The 13,502-nt window shown below is 41.6% G+C and overlaps 1 protein-coding gene across 1 annotated transcript; it reads right to left on the bottom strand.

Moving 5' to 3' along the window:
• Positions 1-9,903: 9,903 nt before the first annotated feature.
• On the bottom strand, positions 9,904-12,966 carry LOC130137496 (putative receptor-like protein kinase At3g47110). The gene is made up of 2 exons (XM_056308924.1): positions 10,350-12,966; positions 9,904-10,250 (listed from the first exon to the last, which is right to left on the bottom strand). Exons 1-2 carry the CDS (start codon positions 12,964-12,966, stop codon positions 9,904-9,906), a joined length of 2,964 nt encoding a protein of 987 aa, XP_056164899.1.
• Positions 12,967-13,502: the final 536 nt, after the last annotated feature.

Raw genomic sequence — 13,502 nt, 5'->3', positions numbered from 1 at the left:
GGCGAGGGTGTCGCGGCCCTCTCCGGTGGCCGGCGAGGGTCCCCCTCGCCGCCTGGGCGAGGGCGGCTCGCGGCCGCGACGGTGAGGCCTCGCCCAACCAAGGCGAGGCCGACCTTGCCGTCGCCACCAAGGTCCGTCGCCTGGGTGGCGCCAGCGAGGCCGGCGGTGAGGACCCCGACGCCCTCACTGGCCATGGCCAAGGATGGGAAGGGAAAGAAAAAAAAGAAAAAAAGAAAGAAATATTAAAATATTTTAAAATATTATTAATAAAATGAAATTTTGTGTAGTTACCAAACGCATTTCTGTTCTTTTTCTATTATAAGAATAGAAATTTTTGACAGTTACCAAACGTCTTCATATGCTTAGAAATTGTTTCCGAGCACGGAATCAAAAAGAATCATTTCTGAGCAGAATCTGTTCCCGGGCATAAAATGGTTGCCATGCGCAGCCTAAGAGACACAGATGGCCTCACCTAATTGTCATGGTTGTTGCAATTAAGTAAGGATTGGCACTGTCTCCGGAAATGGCAAGAAACTCCTAAGATCGTGGAATGCGGAGGAAAGCCGAAACCAACCCAAGCTGATCTGATTGCCAAAATATAGGCAAACAAAAGATAAAAAAAGAAAACACGCATTTTATGGAAAGGGAAACGTAAGAACTTGAATTGGATATAAATAAACATGTAATCGGAGAAAAATATCTCAAAAGAAGCACAAGATAACGTACTTATACACGATTAGTACCGCAAAAGAACTTGAAGGCACATCAAAGCGAACACCCTGCTGCACTAGTAAATACACCAACCTTATCACGGACCCAGCCACCAGCGACACGCACCTCGGTCGAGAGATCAAAATGGGGAATGGTGGCGAGAAGCCTATCAATGATCATCTTCTCCTTCTCTGTCAGATTAATCTTTTCCTTCACTTGCACTCGTCCTCATTGATTTGCAACTCAAGAACCCTGCTGCTTTAGTCGGGTTTCGCGCCTTAAGGCGACTCCAAACGCGTCCTAAAGCGAGAGAATTGCCACTACCGACAATGCTTCTAAGAAAAAGACTTGAACTGTTGCCGTTCAATAATGACGCTCTCATTGTCGTCCCTTACTCATGCCGGAAACGTCCTTGCTTCAATTCACCCAGTTTTTCCCTTCCATTGCTAGGAGAATTTGGCGCTCGCGGGGGCCTTGCTTCTGCAGGGCAAATGCAAATTCCTTTTCCCTTCATATTCGAGGATTGCCACTCTAATTTGGAAAATATTTTTTTAAAAACGATCGTTTGTACCACTTACTAAAAAGAATAAATAAAAAATATTTTCATCGTCCACGAAGATATTTAAACACAAATTATTGTCAATAATGAAAATATTTTCCATTGACTAATTATTTTAAGCGATACAGGTGATCATTTTTACGAAAAAAAATTTCAAATCATTCATTTTTCTCGAAACAAACGAAATCTAAGTATCAACAAAAAAAAAACAAAGTCTAAGCTTTCACCTAATGATATCCACCCATGAAAATAAAAATATCATCCAAGGAGAATTCTGAGTGTTAGGACTTCATCATGCTTCAAAAAAGTGTATCACCTAAGATTTTATGTCGTTCAAATGGCCCTCTTCCCATTGCAAAAACAAGAAAATACCCGCCACCTAAAATCAACCTTGCCGAAATTTAATAATCTTATTGGCTTTACTTTTACTTCTCCTATTAATCCACCATATGAATTATCATTTAGAAATTAATTGGGAATGACATAATTTATAACCTTTTATAAGATACACCTCAACTTTACATTATCTACACTTACAAATCTATAAATACATATTAAAATAATGCATCTATCCATCTCTAAATCATTTGAGAACAAATACATAAACCTGTCGCAAAGGATTTTTGTATAGTATGTATGCATGTTCATGTAAATTCTAAAGAGTTGTTTAATTCAATTTAATGGCATTATTAGAAGATTGTGGACTTAAAATGGCATAGCTCAATTTTGTTAATTCTAATAGTAATTTCTTATTTGATACCTACAAGTATTTTCTGCATTATAGAACTTATATAAATTCTCAACAGTTTTCTTTTTCTAATTTGAGTTAACTTTTAGAATGTTAAAAAAGATAAATTCGATTGCTAGTTTTCTAACCTATTCTTTTTAATTTTTCCTTTTTAACTATTTTTTCAACCTTCTTCGAGGTCCAATGAAAAGTTATTCATTAGAATGTTATTATAAAAACATGCTTATGTCTCTACGTGTAGTTCCACATATCGTTCGATGACTATAAAGATTCAATGTTGCCAATTTTTTTATACTCTTATCTATATATAATTATCAAAAAAAATTGAAATAATATCTTTGATTATTTATCGGCGTATTAACTCTGCACTACGCCCGAGTCTCCATGTACTTTAATTTGATAAAGGTCTTATTTCGTCAACTCCGTCAATCAATTCATGTTGACCTTGATGGAGCATGCTAACGTGGCAATTTTAATCTACACCATAATAGTGGCCCGAAATAAGTACACACTACTTTGTAAAAAAATAGATGAAGTTCCATGTCCCTCCTTGAAATAATTGATCTCTTACCACATATTGTTTTAATATAAATAAATAAATAAAAAGTTATTCAAGAGCTAATTTTATCATGCCATCCCAATCCCTTTCCACAGTCACCACCAATGTTGCATTGATCATGCTGAGGAATACTTCGCCAGTAATCCTTACACCTTCATTCCCCAGCTACGTACTTTGGTTCTTTGATCAGGTCCAAGTACATCACAAACAAGACCGTCGGACCAAGCTCAAGCATAGGTACAGTTTAGATTCTGGTCGAGTTATGCTTGTGTCGGTATTTCGTCGTAAACAATTTTGGAGGTGAAGCTGCCCTGCTGCTGTGTACACTATCAATCATCTTCCTTAACCGATCATGCAGAACAAATCTCCTCTCGAACTCCTGCACGGCACTCCCCCCGAGTTAGACTCCTCTCAAACCGATTGGTTGCACATGCTATGTCCTTCTTCGACCTTGTGAACGCACCAAACTCGATCCGTGTGCATGACCTCTTTGTTTCCTTGGACTTAGTATCGAACATAGGGATATAGATGTTAGAATCGTCTCTCTACTCGTCTTCAAGTCTCTCGTCATGTTCTTTTCGAAGAACGCGCAATGTTTTCATCATGTTGTCTCCTCAACTTCCATAGCTTATTTTACTAATCTCGATATTGAGTTATTCTCAGATAACCTAACTCCAGGTTTGTCAGTGTCACACCCCGAACCCGAATGAGCATGCAACATCCCTCCGGAGTCGTCAAGCATGCGATATCCCAGGACTTGTCGCCGACCCAACTTAACTCAAACGAGGAACGCGAGCGGAAGCAAATTCGAACTCACCATACAACATACAATGAAACAGGGTAGTCGAGAGAGACGAACGATACACATCAACAAACCGCTTTTTAAAAACATAATGTTACTTACAAACGGCACAAGGTACAAGCCTTACTAGAGGTCACTATCGACGGACCACGCACAACAAAAAGGATCGGATGGTTGATAAGCTTAACTCCTCTACAAAAAGGGGCACTCAAAAGATGGGGTAACTCGACCTATTCTCAATCCTCGTAGTACCTTGGCACTGAGAAAGATTGGTGGGCATTTGTCCGCCGAAAGAGTTGTTACTAAGAATGAGATGGCGGAGGCGAAACAAATGGCCAATACTTTGTGGAATTTCGCCGCGAAAGCTGTTGTTCTGTAGAATGAGGCTTCTCAGGAAAGAGAGGTTCCCGACGTGAGGTGATAGAAGACCGCCCAAGCCTTTCGACGTCAGTTCAAGGGACACGACCCTTCCGGGATGCCGTCCACTGCATACGATGCCTTGCCACTCGCAGTGATGCGAAGAGTCATTCCACCGTTTCCACGAGCTCAGAACTCTGAGCGGATCCTCATGCACACTGTCTCTGAAGTAGATCAAAGCGAGCCGATCCGTCTGGTTGGTTTGCATCGCTAAGCTCGTCCATATTGGGAGTTGGGCATAGTAAAACAGGAACATAATCGCCACATGCTTTTCCATTGCGACTGGGGTTTGTGTCCTAACAAGCTGGCAGCTGCAAGCGAAGTCTCTTCCGGATTGAACTAAATAAGAAATGAAGACCTTCAAAAGCATATGTGTTTCCATTGATTAGACACATTTTAACGGAGGCTTCATCAAATCGGATCATCTTCTCTAATTGACGAAAGAATTGAAATACAGATAATTTTGTGGCACGGGCCGCTCGAAAGATTGCTAATGTGCAGCTAAAATTCGCAAACGACTCGCCTTGAACATGAAATTACAACATCTCTGTACAACTGAATTAACTGAAACTCACAAATTACAACATCAGATGACCAAAGCAAAGAAACGTACCCGTTGAGCTTGTCCGCAAGAACCGGAGATTTAGTCCACAAGCAGCTCAACCCACGCCGGCACGGATACAAATTGTCCAAATTGTCGGGGATCCAGATCCACCCTTTGACCAGAACACTGACGTGGCGCAGCCGCAGCTCGCCACACCCCAATTCACCATCGAAAGCCGCGAGTAATCATGGAAAATAGGCTATATTGTAGACTTTTTGAAAGAGTACCTCTTCTTGTTTTTTCTTTTGCGTTTAGGTATTTTTCATGTGAATTAGGAAGACGTTTGTCGCGACCTAAAATTTCTCAAGCTAATAGTTATTAAGACTAAGCCTAACTCGAGCCCTCCCAAATCCTACCAATTCGCAACTTAGGGTTTAAGTTTTTAACATGACAAAAGTTTTCATGCTTGGAGTCGCCACTAATCTATTTGTGGTAGGTCGATTAGAAACCTAAATAAAACATAGGGAGATATGTTTTGTTCCTACGAACCAGAGATTCTAAGCTCGGGGATTTGATTACGCTAGATCTAGTCTAACGCTACCTTTTCTTTTCAAAAAATGTCTATGCAGGCAGTCTGAATCCATTTTGTTACCTAATCACTAACATGTGAGGTGTTCATGCGGGTGCGCAAACCACCAATTTAACACCTAAGAAAGCAATAAATAAATTGCAAGATTAGGAGAATGACGTACCTTAGAGCATCGCAAGCATCTGCATTGTTAGTAGAAAATCATACAGACAATCCTAATATGATTTCTAATTAACAAAGCAAGGCACTCGATGTGTTCTTTAGGGTTTGCGCTTTATTAAAATGCAAACTAACCTATATGCAATGACGTGCAAAAATGACATGCGATTAATGCAACCTAGCATGTAAACTATATGTCATGCGACGACGTGACTTAATTCTAATGACGGACAAATGATTTATTTTTGGTATTTTTCCAATGAAATTCGAAATTAAAAAAATGTCTAAAATACCACGCAATCTAACAACTCTTTTTTTGATAGTTTTTATTAAAATTCGAAATTAAAAGTTACTCAAATTAAGAATGCAATCTATCTCAATCTATCCTAAAGTAACTCATTCTTTTGGGATTTTCATGGAAATTCGGAATCTTAAAATAACCTAAATAATCTATTAGGATTATAATAACACCTAATTTAAACTAGGAAATAAATTATCTCAAGTCCTAATTTAAATTAAATAATTATCCTATCTTCTAGATACATTTAGGGTTCCCTAAACATGCAAAACTTCTAATTTAAATCCTAACTAACATATTTTTGGATTTTCTTTATTTAAAAAAAAACAATCAAACAAAGATAACAACTGCATTCAAACAATCCACGCAATCCGCAAGATTTTTCTTATCAAATTTGAATTAGAAAAAGAAATCAAATTAACAGTCATATCTATAGGGTTATAGATATCGACGGAAAGCTGATTGTTCGAGTTTGGAAAGCGAATAAAATCTATTATCGTATCCAAGTGATTATGAATAAGATAACGATTTCCCGTATCGCCGCGTATCGTACCTTAGGGATAAGGTCGGATAGTTGTCAAGATACGTTGCCAAATTAGAAATATTTCCTAATTTTGAGTATTTTAGAACATTGTGGACAAAGCAAGCATTATCCTAAGGTACTTAGTCAATCACGTAATATTCACTGAATATTCAAAATATTCAAACTAAGAATTTAAATATTTTGAAAATATACCGGATAGAGATTTTTACCTGATTTGCGGATTTCTTTCCAAATTTGAATTTGCGGCGGATCAGGATCGCGGATCGGAACGGTGGCCGACGGATCGACGGTGGTGGCGACGGCGATGGCGACAACGGGTGTGACGGCGGTCAGGAGTGGCTTGGCTAGGCTCCGGGCTCGCGGGGTATCTTGGAATTGGACTCCCTAACTTTAGTGGTCAGCAAAGCAAAGGAGTGGTGGAACGTGGATAACCTGCAAGAAAGAAAAAAAACAATCTTTTTCTTCTATCTTTTATTGCTCCTTTATGCCCCTCCCTCTCTTCGTATCTTGCATGGACTAATGGCCGGACTACACGCCAAAGGAACTTCAAGGACGCTTGTGGAATTTTGGGCACGTTGCAACAAAACAAGCACACTAGGAGGAACGTAGGGATTGGACTGGAAACTCGTTGGCTTGACTAGTGCAGGGTTGGACTGGAGACTTGACGACAAAGAAGAGTCCAGCTACAGCGGCACGAGACCGTCAGGGGCAGCAGCTCAGCTACTTCGTCGATGGCATCAAAGGATCCCAGTCTCGGGGGCAGCAGATCGTGTGGAGCTTCGCGGCTTCGTCGTCGATGAGAAGGCGTTGAGTTGGGTCACTGTTTTATGGCAGCAGCGGCGGCAGGGATCGTCGTTGAGCAACGGCGGCAGCAAGCTACTCACAGTCACAGGTCTGGCCGTGAGCAGGCGGCGCGGGCGGGACGGTGAGGCAGCACGGGCACGAGGCAGCGTGGCGATGAGGCGACACTTTCTCACTCTTGCTCTTTAGTCTCGTTCTTTCCTCACGTGCATCTCGTGCTCTTCAGAATTGTCTTCCGGAAATTATCAGAGCTCCCCTTGATTGAGGGGTATAATCACATATTTATATCGCAACCATAAGTTAATTGGCCGGGCTTCTTAGTCCTAATGGGCTTAGGCTTAGGCTTTTATCCTTTAATTTTTATTTAATTCCAAATAGGCTGAATTAATTTGGGCTTTTCTCTAATTAAACTTGATGGGCTGATTTAAGCTCAAATTAAGACTACCAAGGCCTTTTAGACTTGTGATTTTCGGCCCCCGTCTTCCGAGCGAGACGAGCTTTGTTCGGTACTCGAGCTTGATTTATGCGATGGATTTTCAACTTACTTACTGCCGCCGGTCCGATGTTGAATGCAATTAAACTATATGATCCTAAACTATATGCTATGCAATTTTGATATTTTTGTTTAGGGGTTAAAATTTAATTCCTAATTTTCTATGCAATTAATCTCTAAATGGTTAATCAAAATTTAGGTGTCAACAACGTCTTACTTCACAATCGGCTTGGGTCGGTTTTGGTTTTCCTCCGCATTCCACTATCTTTGGAGTTTCTCGCCATTTCCGGCGTACTTAATTACAACAACCATGACATTTGAATATAACCTTCACACGATAAGCCTCCCTCTATAATATCACACATTTGAGTCATTATCATCCCCCGGAATTTCTTTCTTGGCCTACTGTCCGATAGACTATTTGAAGTTGTCATGGCTCATATGTAACCAAAATAAAATAAAATAAACCCAGGAACGAAAATAATTTAAAAAAAAACAAGTCGAAGGGAGAGCCAATGACTCTCAGGTCAGTCTCAAACAGGTCGTCCTTCGCATATCAATCTCAATCCAACGGCCCAAGATGGGCCGAAGACTTGCACAGTTTTTGTTGACTTGACCGGCCTGTCAACATCAAGCCCCGTTGACCCTGAGTCTGTCGTCCTTCGCATATCAATCTCAATCCAACGGCCCAAGATGGGCCGAAGACTTGCACAGTTTTTGTTGACTTGACCGGCCTGTCAACATCAAGCCCCGTTGACCCGGAGTCTTCGCTGATGTTTACCTTTACAGTCGAATGTTGGTCCTGGTCAATTGGTCATCCGATCCAACGGCCAATGTTCGGCCGAAAGAAATCCAACGGCCAATAGACCCCCCCCCCCCCTTCCTCAGTCCACAAAGCGAATGGACGGCCCTTCTCTCACGTTCAACTGGTCCCAATGACTTCCCTTTTTCCGTCCATGGATGGACGACGGCCCCTTCTCACACGTTCAAATGGACCCCAAGGAAACAGAGACAGAGAATGAGATAGAGATGGCCTCACCTAAATGTCATGGCGGTTGTAATTAAGTAAGGATTGGCGCTGTCTCCAGCAATGGCGTGAAACTCCTAAGATTGTGGAATGCGGAGGAAAGCCGAAACCGACCCGAGCTGATCTGTTTGCCAAAATATAGGCAAACAAAAGAAAAAGAAAAAAAAGAAAACACACGTTTTATGGGGAGGGGAAAGTAAGAACTTGAATTGGATATAACTAAACATGTAATTGGAGAAAAATATCTCAAAAGAAGCACAAGACAACGTACTTATACATTATTAGTACCGCAAAAGAACTTATAAGGCACATCAAAGCGAACACCCTACTACACTACCAAATACACCAACCTTATTACGGATCCAGTCACCAGCCACACGCAGTTCGATAGAGAGATCAAAATGGCGAATGGTGGCGAGAAGCCTATCAAAGATCATCTTCTCCTTCTCTGTCAGATCGATCTTTTCCTTCACTTGCACCGCCGGCAAATTTGTCGACATTGATTTGCAACTCAAGAACCCTGCTGCTTTAGTCAGGTTTCGCGCCTTAAGGGGACTCCGAACGCTTCCTAAAGCGAGCAATTGCCACCACCGGCGATGCTTCTAAGAAAAAGGCATGAACTGTTGCCGTTCAATAATGACGCTCTCATTGTCCTCCCTTACTCATGCTGGAAACATCCTTGCTTCAATTCACTCAATATTTCTCTTCCATTGCTAGGAGAATTCGGTGCTCGCGAGGACCTTGCTTCTGCAGGGCAAAAGCGAATTCCTTTTCCCTTCATATTCAAGTATTGCAACTCTAATTTGGAAAATATTTTTATAAAAACGATCTCTTATATCACTTACAAAAATGAATGAATAAAGTAAAAGTATTTTCATCGACCACGAAAATATTTAGACATAACTTGTTGTCGATAATGAAAATATTCCATTGGCTAATTATTTTAAGCGATGCAAGCAATCATTTTCAGGAAAATATTTTCCAAATCATTCATTTTTCACGAAACAAATGAAATCTAAGTATCGACAAAAAAAAAAAACAGAGTCTAAGTGTATCACCTAATGATACCTAGCCATGAAAAGAAAAATTTCATCCAAAGAGAATTCTGAGAGTTGGACTTCATCATGTTTCAAAAAAGTGTATCACCTAAGATTTTATATTGTTCAAATGGCCCTCTTCCCATTGCAAAAACAAGAAAATACCCGCCACCTAAAATCAACCTCGGCGAAATTTAATAATCTTGTTGACTTTACTTCTACTTCTCCTGTTAATCCATAATATGAATTATCATTTAAAAATCAATTGGCAATGACATAATTTATAACCTTGTTTAAGATAAACCTCCACTTCACATTCTCTACACTCATAAATCTATAAATACATATTAAAATAATGCATCTATCCATCTCTAAATCATTTGAGAACAAATACAGAAATGTGTAGCAAAGGATTTTTGTATAGTATCTATGATTTTGTACGGTATGTATGCATGTACTTTTAAATTCTAAAGAGTTATTTAATTCAATTTAATGGCATTATGAGATAGAGTATATACATTTGAGTTTGGCTTTGGCCCCAGTGGTAAACAGTAAAAATTAAGATAGAGAATAGAACCATCCGAATTATTATGAACTTGCTTCAACCAAGCCTTTCTAGTTGGCTCCATACCTAGCCCTGATCTTATGCAGTTCCTTGAGTACTTCGGCCATGCCCATCCGATCCCACGGCGATTCCATCGAACACGCAACTCCAACCGTTAGGACAGAGGCAATGCAATCTCTCATCCTCTCGGTGTCCCGCTCATCTTCTCCGTTAAAAATGGCCGAGTTCACGATCTCCGTGGCTCGGTGTGGCAAAGCCACCTTAACAAAGGTGTGGATATTCAAATGGTCCTTGAAAACCTCTTCTGTGGGTCTCCTTCCCGTGAACATTTCTAATAAAAGAATGCCGTAGCTGTACACATCGCCTTGCGTGGATACCATATCCCCCATGCCATACTCTAATATAGTGTACATCAAGAAATATTCAATGAAAATCCAAATTCATTTCATGGCCAACGCAAATAAAACTTAGACAATAAATGAGAAAATTTTCTTACCAGGAGGGACATAGCCTATGGAACCCCTCACTGCCACTGAGCTGCTACAGTTGTCAATGTCCATGGCCTCTGTTGTCGCAGCAGAGCTGATCTTCGCTAGCCCGAAATCCCCAACTCGCCCCATCATTTCGTTGTCCAGAAGGACATTACTCGGCTTTAGATCTCCGTGTACAATCTTTGGGCTACAATCCTCGTGAAGATATTCGATCGCGGAAGCTATGTCAATGGCAATGTCTAACCTCTGCATTAGTCCCAAATGTCCTGGTTTTCCAAGTTCATGTTCATGCTCGACGTCTTCTTCGTTTCCTTGGTGTATCCAATTTTCTAAGCTCCCATTAGCCATGTATTCATATAATAGAGCTTTGAAATCGTTGCCGCGATAGTCCACGCTTGAGCACACGTTCAATATCTTCACGAGATTTCGGTGTCTTATGGCCCCTAAGGTTTGACATTCCGAGACGAAGCTCTTCGAAGCACCTCTGTGGCCCAAGTTGAGCACTTTAACAGCCACCCAGCCGCCTTCCTGTGTAGTTCCTTTGTAGACAGTACCATATCTCCCTTTACCGATCACATTGTTCTCAGAGAATCCATCGGTGGATCTAAAGAGTTCCTCATAAGAGACCCTCGAGAATCGGTGTTCAAACGGCAATTCAGTTGGAGAGAGATTTTCTTTCGACTTCTTTCTCCGGTACCATATGATAAACAAGCAAAGAAACAGAATGAAGCCTGACAAGATGGCAGCCGCCGTGGCGATTACTGTAACTTTTTTTGTCGAAAATGGTTTAGAGGTGTTCGATTTGCAAGAAGGAAGGTTTAGTTCTGCAATACCTCCACAGAGGTTACTATTCTCAAAGACGGACACTGCACTAGCATTGAGAAATACTCCTTGCTTCGGAACTTCTCCTTCGAGCTTGTTTAAAGATAGATTCAAGTAATTCAGATCCGTAAGTTGAACGAGAAACCTCGGGATTTCACTAGAGAAGTCATTATGGGAAAGATCCAAGTCTCGTAAGCCCCGTAATGTGCCTAAAGCCGGAGGAATTTCACCATGAAAGGAATTGATGGCCAAGCTGAGCCATTCCAAGAGCAAGCACTTGCTGATGGAGCTAGGATTTGGTCCTGTCAGCTTATTGTAAGACAGATCCAGTTCGACAAGATTGGCCAAGGACCCAACTTGAGACGGAAGAGATCCGCTCAACTGGTTATGTGCCAAGCTGAAGATAATCGAAATGGTAGAAAGACTAAGAACCTCCTCTGGAATTGAACCACTCAGATTATTGTTCGAAAGCTCGAGCTCGATTAGCTGCCTGCAGTTACCAAGACTCTGCGGTATTTCCCCGTAAAAGTTGTTGAACAGCAGGTGAAGGTGATTCAATAACGTCAAATTGCCGATCGATGACGGGATCTCTCCCGTTAACATGTTTACGCTTAAGTGCAATACGTGCAAGTTATGGAGTGCTCCGATAGAAGAAGGAACATGACCGCCGAGCGAATTGTTTGTTAAGCCAAGCAAGGACATGTTGAAGAGATTGCCAATGCCAGGAGGAATGGTTCCGAACATTGGGTTGTAACCCATATAAATTACTCTAACGCTGTTGGAAAGATTGCCAATGGAATCCGGCAACGGACCTTCAAGAAAATTGAGGTCCACCGCAATAATTTCCAACCTTGAACAATTAGTCAATGAGGTAATGAAACTGAAGTCATCTCGCAACTGGTTAGAACCAAAGTTCATTACTTCAAGAGCCTTTAGCCTTCCAAGATTTGCGGGCATCGGTCCGTGAAAACTGTTATTGTGAAAGTAGATTTGCTGAAGGCCGGAGGCATTCGATAAGGACGGAGGTATAACACCAGTAAACAAATTGCCCTCAAAGTCGAGATAAGTGAGAGATGGAAGAGTGTTACCGATATATGGGGGAATGCTCCCTCTCAATTGATTTTCACCGGCGCTGAAGCCGACAATGCCGGAGATGTTGAAGATTGCTGGAGGGATCTCGCCGGTGAGTTGGTTATACGCCAATGCAACAAACCTCAAACCACGAAGCTTGGACAATGTTTCGGGAATCTCTCCTTGCAACCCATTTTCTGCGACGGAGAGCGTGTAAAGTTGGGAGAGATTTCCAATAGAATGAGGAATAGATCCTGTAAGACTGTTCTTAGCCAAACCTAAAGCTTGAAGCTTCGGCAAAGAGCCGAGATCATCAGGAATTTTGCCCACAAGCTGGTTATCAATGAGATTCAAAATCTCAAGGTTTGAGCACTGAGAAAGATTGGTGGGCATTTGTCCGCCGAAAGAGTTGTTACGAAGACCGAGACGGCGAAGGCGAAACAAATGGCCAATACTTTGTGGAATTTCTCCGCGAAAGCTGTTGTTCTGTAGAACGAGGCTTCTCAGGAAAGAGAGGTTCCCTACATGAGGCGATAGAAGACCGCCCAAGCCTTTCGACGTCAGGTCGAGGGACACGACCCTTCCGGGATGCCGTCCACTGCATACGACACCTTGCCACTCGCAGTGATGAGAAGAATCATTCCACGAGCTCAGAACTCCGAACAGATCCTCATCCACACTGTCTCTGAAGTAGATCAAAGCGAGCCGATCCGTCTGGTTGGTTTGCATCGCTGAACTCGTCCTAATGAGATTTGGGCATAGTAAAACAGGAACATAATCACCAAATGCTTTTCCATTGTGACTGGAGTCTGTGTCCTAACAAGCTGGCAGCTGCGAGCGAAGTCTCTTCCGGATTGAACTAAATAAGAAATGAAGACCTTCAAAAGTATATGTGTTTCCATTGATTAGACACATTTTAACGGAGGCTTCATCAAATCGGATCATCTTCTCTAATTGACGAAAGAATTGAAATGCAAATAATTTTGTGGCACGGGCCGCTCGAAAGATTGCTAATGTGCAGCTAAAATTCGCGAACGACTTGCCTTGAACATGAAATTACAACATCTCTGTACAACTGAATTAACTGAAACTCACAAATTACAACATCAGATGACCAAAGTAAAGAAACGTACCAGAAGCGGCGGCGTCGAGGTCTGGAACAGCAACACGTCGAGCTTGTCCGCAAGAACCGGAGATTTAGTCCACAAGCAGCTCAGCCCACGCCGGCACGGATACAAATTGTCCAAATTGTCGGGGATCCGATC

Source organism: Syzygium oleosum, unplaced genomic scaffold (genome assembly GCF_021117445.2).
Source record: "Syzygium oleosum isolate NSW1041296 unplaced genomic scaffold, Sole_v2.1 Sole_v2.02, whole genome shotgun sequence".
Lineage (NCBI taxonomy): Eukaryota > Viridiplantae > Streptophyta > Magnoliopsida > Myrtales > Myrtaceae > Syzygium > Syzygium oleosum.
This window is presented reverse-complemented; position numbering and strand designations above follow the sequence as displayed.

Coding starts and splice junctions, on each gene's coding strand:
- LOC130137496 (XM_056308924.1), bottom strand. CDS start 12,966: ATGCAAACCAACCAGACGGATCGGCTCGCTTTGATCTACTTCAGAGAC. Junction 10,251..10,349: donor CATAGGCTATGTCCCTCCTG/GTAAGAAAATTT, acceptor ACACTATATTAG/AGTATGGCATGGGGGATATG.